The sequence below is a fragment of the Aricia agestis genome, chromosome 2, assembly GCF_905147365.1.
Source record: "Aricia agestis chromosome 2, ilAriAges1.1, whole genome shotgun sequence".
In the NCBI taxonomy this organism is placed as follows: domain Eukaryota; kingdom Metazoa; phylum Arthropoda; class Insecta; order Lepidoptera; family Lycaenidae; genus Aricia; species Aricia agestis.
The window spans coordinates 477349-485734 of record NC_056407.1 but is presented as its reverse complement, the minus strand read 5'-3'; the positions used below and the strand labels follow the sequence as shown (position 1 = coordinate 485734).

At 37.1% G+C, this 8386-nt stretch overlaps 1 protein-coding gene across 1 annotated transcript; it reads left to right on the top strand.

Moving 5' to 3' along the window:
* Positions 1 to 3914: 3914 nt before the first annotated feature.
* Positions 3915 to 8386, top strand: LOC121739813 (5'-AMP-activated protein kinase subunit beta-1). Its single transcript, XM_042132391.1, has 6 exons — positions 3915 to 4016; positions 4098 to 4426; positions 4689 to 4835; positions 5315 to 5446; positions 6101 to 6199; positions 8032 to 8386. The coding sequence occupies exons 2-6, from the start codon at positions 4100 to 4102 to the stop codon at positions 8176 to 8178; spliced, it is 852 nt and encodes a 283-aa protein (XP_041988325.1). The 5' UTR covers positions 3915 to 4016; positions 4098 to 4099; the 3' UTR covers positions 8179 to 8386.

Genomic DNA, 8386 nt, shown 5'->3' with positions numbered 1-8386 from the left:
CGAGCTACTAAAAAGTTCATTTTGAGCAAACTTTTGTGAGCTGCTTTATTAATGATAATTGGTTACTGATATTCTATTTGAGGCTTTATATTTTATATTTTTGTACGTGTTTTAATGAGAACTACATATTGTTAAATGCGTTACCCCCCTCCCCCCTCCCCCCCCTCCATCGTTGGGTATGATTCTAAACTTTTACCGTTATATAATTTAAGTTCCTACAAATAGAACAACACATATTTTGGGATCATCAAATCAAAGAATGAAATCCTTTCTATCTCTGTTAAGTGTTAGCTACCACTTTTTTCACATATAAAATTGTTGTTCCTCTTATCCAAATGAAGCTACTCACAAAAAAAATTGTTCTATCCCTGTCCGTAGTAGTCCCTGAATAAAAGTGTTTCACCAAATAGTTATTTCATATTCATTTTTTTTGTTTTAATGTGTGCTCATTATACACTGCTCATTAGTGTATTTTTCAAAGTGGTTTTTGGTATTCGAAACACTTCATTTAAGATAAAATGCCGCTCAGTATAAAAATTACATTTGCCAAATATTGAAAAAAATGCAGGACGTAACGTTGACACTCAAACAGATATTAGGTCGCTCAAAAATTATAAAGCTGCTCATTTTGTATTTTAAGTAACTCAAATAAATAATTTCTAACTTGCTGTTCTGTTAAGAATCATGGCCAAATTTGTATAGGAGTTGGACTCGACTTTTATTTTTGATGTCCCAAAATAAACTATAGTTAGATTTGGTTGTTCTTATGCTCTAAACATAATTCCGTTTGAGAATTATGTCTAAATAGCCACGATTTTTTATAATAATTAATAACGTTTACAATTATTATTTTGAGGTTAGACTTAAGAACTACCTTTTTCCCGACTGCGGTGTGGCCTACAAGTGTATATTCGGCGATCTCGTTTCTAATTATTTCAATTTTTCCTAGAGTATTACCCAAATAATAGAACGAATGCGAATGATCGCCGGCTGTCAGAACATAACGAAACTAAAATATATTGATCTTTTTTTGTGGCTATTTATAGACACATTTCTAATGATTTTCGATGCCTTAAAATATTAGGGAATTTTTGCTACTAATGGCATATCGGGACGCCACCGCCCACCTGGTACGATTTGGCCATTGTTCTTTCTCATTCTCATTTGTCACTCACTCTCAGTCGCTCAAATAGTATTTCTGTAACCCAAATTTAGTAATTTTGACACCTAAAACTGTAATTTACAGTCACTCGATTAAATACTACCCTATAGAAACTACATGTTTTATTATTCAATGTGACATTAATATTATCTGTGTGACTAGAAAATATTTTGGTCTGGCAATACTAAAACTATTTTTTTTAAGCGGCAGATTTTTAAAATAATTGTATTGTATTGCTGTTAAGCTTATTAATATTTTTTCGCTTGAGCAAGTTTCGATTTTTTTACCTTGAAAGTCTGTCTGAAATGTTTGACATGACAATACTCTATAGTAGCTACTGAAATTATGATTTTTAGCCGAAGTGTCAGGTTACCAGGAGCCGCGACCAAGCGCGGATTTTTATGATTAATTATTATCATTACAAGTTGTACTTCATTCGCTACAAAAGAAAATACAAATATAAATGCAAAGTTCCAATTTCGCAGCACGCTGCGCAGCGCCACGTCGCGTATCGTTGTGAGCAGCGCCACGGCCCTGCCTGTTGTTTCCAATACGATTATTAGGAGTAAAGCCATAGTTGTTTTTAGTGTGATAAGACGTTTTATGGCTATTTTGTGTGCAACCGAAAATATTTATTGAAAAGTAGTAAAATAAAATATTTTAATGCTATTTTTTACAGAACATAACACAGAATTGCACAATTTGAAACAAAAAACATTGCCTCAATATTAATTAAATAATAATCTAATTTATTTTATCAAACTTGATTACAGAGGATTGTTTTTTAAAAATTATATTATATACATATTTTAACATTATGACTGAATTTATTGTCTTTATGAGTTGTTATGTTATGCAGAAGGTTTTTATGTGATTATTATAAAAATGTTTCATTCGCAGCTACAGTCACAGTTACAGTCTCAATAATGTCGATAATACGCGCACACGATGTAATGCTATTTCATCTTCTTATATGGGACTGCAGCGGTACTGCAAATTGAATATTTTAATCACATTATTTTGGCCCTCAGATGTCACTTATATGACGAGGAGATCTGTTGCGAGTACCTGTTTTATTTTAAAGTTTTATAATTGATCGTGTACATAATATTATGTATGTGAAATGCACATTATCATTTGTGTTATTGTGTGATAAGGATTTATCTCTGGCAGCTGTTTTTGCCGGTGCTGTGTTGTTTGCGTGTGCACTCGTTCAGGTGAATTGTTTTATATCTATCAGGAGCATTTTATATAACACAATATACGCTTTATAAAAACCAATAATAATTTCTATATCAGCTTTTCTCATAAACGATTGCAAGAATATTTTTTTTGGCTACCTGCGCTTGTAGTGTGTGATTTGGTATTATTTTAGGATATTGTTTGTCGCTGTAATATTTTTTTAAGTAGTTACATATTGTTTAAATTATTTAGGATGATAGTAATGAGCTACTTACAGATGATTTGTATTAGTTGTGTATGTTAATTTTTATTTGGAATTTAAAATGCGCTTTGACTGTTACTGCACTGTGTTGCTATATTAAATAATAAATTATAATATAATAATACCAAATATTATACTGTAAGAAAAATAGAGTATATAGCAAATTATATTGCTTGTTTAAGTAACTGTTAAAATATTTTACTAACAGAGTCTTCGCGGGAAAAATAATTATTGTGAAAACGCTGTAACTTTTACTAAAGTTTTTTTGTAGTAAATTCTCAGTAATATTGTTTTGTTCTCTACTACTCTACTTTATTTACAAAATGAGCTGTGATTATGTTAGTTAAAATTGTTATTGTTTTATTAGGCTTATGTTACACATTATTTACATTACCAGTCTAATGTACCCAATATATGATAGGAGGCTTTCTCGTGTTATTTAAAATATATAAATTATTTCTAGAAATTTAATATGTATTGTAAAAGCTAGAAGGTTACCCATGACAAATAGTATATTACCAAACATTAATCAAAATAAAAATACAGCAATTTGATGATTGAATCCATTGATTGCTGATTAACATACCTCATACAGGATCGCACAAACCTCTGTTGTATACCTACAGTCTGCAACACCACAACCGCCACAACATAGCGCTACACTTATTTACTAGGAAATGTAAACTATAAATGTGACTATAATAAATCAAAGTATTTATTTTTTGTTTGTTTTATTTACTGACGATCTGAATTTTCCGATAGTCGAACCGCGAACGCGGCTCTGCACTCGCCAGATAGCCCTAAACCTCCCAATTTCTCGAAGCTAGCCAGTGGAGCTTTGATAATAATTATAAATTATAATATACATAATATTTAGAATTCATTATTCAATTTGTTAAAGGTTTATAAAGCTACTATAAGAAGTTCCCTTCATATTATGTATTATTTTCCTGTATGGTTCCCTTAATTTAGTTACTGGCGCAGCGCGAGTTACTTTGAGTCCCGGGAAAGGACACTTGAGGATACTTTCCATCCCGGAAAAATGTACGGTTCCCGCACAATAAACGAATTTTGGCGCAACGGGGTCGAGGGATTCATCTAGTTTAGCTTTACTCAAGCTGCGGCCTGCCAGGACTGTTTTAGTGGCCCGGGTGAAGTTAAACCAATTTAAAGGCCCAAATAGAAAAAGGTTGATTACCACTGATCTAGTTTTTTTATAAATGGCAAAAAGTGTGTCCCTATTGTAAATACAAGTAGGAGAACACCTGACAGTCGTGTTAATGTTTTGACGTTTCACTTTTGACAACCAAAAGAAAATACATGATATGATTTTGCTTCGCTTTGTTTCTAAAAATGAGAAAAAAATTATTATAGTTTGGATTTGAATACATACTTCCACGTAAGATACTGGTAAGTAAATGCTGTACTATAGTGTAACAAATCATTAGGCACGAAAATAGGCGTTAGACTGTGTGATGTATCTCGTTTTAGAGATGGGCAATGCAGGCAGCAACCAACCAAAAGAATGGCACAAGGATCAGGCGAGCAAGCAGCCAGACCTAGGGCCGTCGTCGCCAGCGAAGGAGGGCGAGGCGTTCACGTTCGACAAGAAGAAGGACGAGGACCGCGGCGCGCGCGATGACGACAACAACATCGAGGACGGCGCGCCCTACTACACGAAAGCCGTCCCCGAGCACGAGGCCGACGAGTCCGTCATGCGAGAGAGGTCCAACACGCTCACAGAGAGCAATAAGAATTGTGATAGTATTGATATTAAAGTATTACCTACCGTATTCAAGTGGGAAGGAGGTGGAAAACAGGTATCTGTTTATTAGTTGTTTACTTCCTTATTGAAGGCTACAGATTAGTAATAACTAGAATAGCTAAAGTCTAATAAACGCAATGTTATTTCAATCATTTTGCCACATGGTTTATGGAGTTTGTTAGCATATTTTATGCCCTTGACCATTCACAGATATGTCAATGAATATTTCTCAAGAGTTTTAAGTTATCACTGTATTAATTATATAAAGTAAGAGAATTAAGTTATCACTGTATTTAATATGTTTTTCTTTTTTGAAGGTTTTCATAAGCGGAACATTTACTGATTGGAAAACAATTCCCATGGTGAAGTCTCATGGAGATTTTGTGACCATTATAGATCTGCCCGAAGGGGAGCACCAGTACAAATATTTCGTAGACGGAGAGTGGCGACATGATCCCACTGTTGTGAGTTCATATTTTTACTATCTTTGCTGTTGCAACTTGCTAATATAAAGATGGAGACTGACGTAAAGGACAATCTGTATTAACACATTATGGCACACTAGGACAATGTATTGGTTATTTTATTTTACTACGAATAGTAAAATAAAATAATATTTTTTTTTCTTACTAGATTGTAAAGTATTTTAATTTTTTTTAATCGGGACTTAACGCGACTTATTTAAGTAGTAATGCTACTACGAGTACATACTTTTTCTCGACGTTTCGGCCGTGTTGCAACGGCCGTGGTCACGAGGGGACTGCAGGAGCGCGACGTCTTCGTTTGCACCGGGCGGTCGGTTCTACGACTACCCTCGAGTTGTCCAATATTTGTGTTCCAATACACATGGTATCTCCGGTATAAGTGGCGTTAAGTCCCGATTAAAAAGTTTCATTATAATGCAACGCGAAAGTTTAAAATGTTATTTTAAATTTGTTTGTAGAAAGTAGTTGACAATGGCATGGGTTCAAAAAACAACCTAGTGACAGTGAAGATGTCGGATTTTGAAGTGTTCCAAGCCCTAGCCAAAGATAGCGAGGGAGTCCTCAGTAGTGCTCAGACTGAGTATTCACAGGTAACTGACTAGTGACTAGTAACTACACTTACTTCAGATAAATAGTATTACATTGACTATAGGAATTTGCATGCTTATTTTACATTGCTTGGTACGTAGGCTGACTTTAGCTATTAAGACACTGGACTAGTTTAAAAAATGATCATTAATTACGTTGAGTTACTTACATTGATGCAATGCTGAATCACTACTTGAACCCAGGGACATTATTATTTTTTTTTTTTTTTATGAAATAAGGGGGCAAACAAGCAAACGGGTCACCTGATGGAAAGCAACTTCCGTCGCCCATGGACACTCGCAGCATCAGAAGAGCTGCATGTGCGTTGCCGGCCTTTTAAGAGGGAATAGGGTAATAGGGGATGGTAGGGAAGGGAAGGGAATAGGGGAGGGTAGGAAAGGGAATAGGGTAGGGGATTGGGCCTCCGGTAATCTCACTCACTCGGCGAAACACAGCGCAAGCGCTGTTTCACGCCGGTTTTCTGTGAGAACGTGGTATTTATCCGGTCGAGCCGGCCCATTCGTGCCGAAGCATGGCTCTCCCACGTATATTGATGTAGATTATTGCTACAGTAAGAAACCAAGATAAAAGATTTATCTTTTTAACGAGAGTAAATAGTTTTAACTTAAATTAATTACAAATAATATGTTTTTCAGGAAATACCACAGTCAAAGCCATGGGAGAAGGTGTCAGGTCCACCTATCTTACCACCGCATCTGCTGCAAGTTATCCTCAACAAGGATACACCTCTGTCTGTGAGTATTTATCATAAGAAAAATAAGAGACATTTGAGGAGCTGGTGAACAGAACTGGATTAGTCCGCGAGAAAAAAAATTACACAGTGGCTTAAAAACTAGTATCAATAAAACTACTACTACTACTGAACAGTTTTGTTTGAAAATGAACTTTTTGAAGCCTTTTTAACTGGTTTTGATTGAAAATATTAAATTTTGACCAATTAAAAAAAATATATACTTTCGCGCTCTAGTGGACTTATCCGGTTTTGTTCTCCAGCTCCTCATTTATTATACATTACTATAATATGCAACTTTAATTTTATTTGACAAGATAAACAAGTTGACATAATTTGACGTGATGACGCCCGCAGGCCGCAACTCCATAGCGCTAAGGCCTAGCGCGCACCACGACTTTATGCAGCGCGATTATTTTATCGCAGAAATACAACGTATGAGTTAGTATGAGAGTGCGCGCACATGCGAGTAAATAATCGCAGCGATTTTAAAATTGTGATTTGTCACATTTTGCTGCGACTGCTCGCGACGCGATTGTCGCGAAAATAAAAATGCAGTAATATGAAATTGTGTGGTACCGCGCGCACTGCATTTGTGTTTCATCTGTCTACAGATTAATACATAATTATCATCTGTCCAACGATAAACATTGTAGTGGTTTATATTATACTCTATAATATAAACCACTGGGATACATCCGAAGTTCATGGTATTTCTGATACAAGAAACCTTTGATAATTCTATCCGCTGTAATGCTTAGTACTCAGATACGGTTTTGCTCGATCGAGCCAATAACGTCGAGCAAAACCTGCGGCTCGGGGGTTCGGTCCACACATTCAGCATTGCTCGATAGTTTTACTCTAAGGCGCTTTACAGACGACGGGGCGGGGCGGGCCGGTCAATTTGGCCGCGTATGCGTACGCCCTGACGGCTGCCCGCGCCGCGTATATAAAGCACACGCCGTCTACGTTACTGCATGTAAACTGGTTTGTGTGATCCACGGCGGGCAGCCGCAGACATGCACCGCCAGTGCCCGCCGGGCACCAGCGGCGCGGTCTTTGTGCCCGCCATGTGCGTTGGTAATATAGGATTCCATTTGTGCTATTGTTCGCGGCGAAATTGATCGGCCCGCCCCGCCCCCTGCAAAGCGCCTAAATCGATATATTTAATTCCATCAAACCGGCTCGATGCGAGCCTTTGAGCTGTGAGTTTTGCGGTCCACACAGTTAAACTATTACTCGATTTGGAGTAAAACTATCGAGCAAAACTGTATGTGAGTAATTAGAATAAAAGGATGAGTCCAGTATTGACGAATTTTCTTTTTTTTTTTCCTCTGATCCTCCGAAGTAGTAAATAAAGACAAGCAACTTGTACGAAATCTATGGTGAAAGTGAGTAAAGATCACTATTTATTTATCGCAGTGCGCGCACCGTACTCTGCGATTTTTTGCAGCGCAATTTTGAAATTGTGTGGCAAAAACTAAAATCGTGGTGCGCGCTAGGCCTAAGGTCGTTGATCGCGCGGGAACCGTGCATTTTTCTTGTATAAAAAGTATCGTATGTAAATTGTAGTATGTCCTTTCCTGGGACTCCATACTAAGCAAAATCGATTCAGCAGTTTGGGCGTCAAGAGGGTTACCTCTTGACGCCCAAACTGCTGAATCACGAAGGTATCTGTCTGTCTGTTAAGACAGACAGATACTTTCGTATTTATTGTATTAGAATGGCTTGTCTAGGTCTTGGCTTGGGCTTGCCAGTATCACACCTTGCTAATTGTTATAAACATTTACCTTTGATATTGTCCTATATTATATGAATTTGTTGTTTTCTTTCCAGTGTGAACCGACCCTGCTGCCTGAGCCGAACCACGTGATGCTGAACCACCTGTACGCGCTGTCGATCAAGGACGGCGTGATGGTGCTCTCCGCCACGCACCGCTACAGGAAAAAGTACGTCACCACGCTGCTCTACAAGCCTATTTAAATTATTATAGTTATTTGGTGCCTTAAAATTATAGTAGTTAAGAGATACTGGTTTTGTGATGCGCTTAGTATAATACGAGGAGTGTCATCGCGCTAGCGGTTTGTGGGCGAGAATGGCAGGGTGTTTTTGTATCATGCAACAGCAAGACAACTAGCAAAAATTGTACCATCGAGGAAGTTGATTCCTATGCAATTGACAGACTAACGTT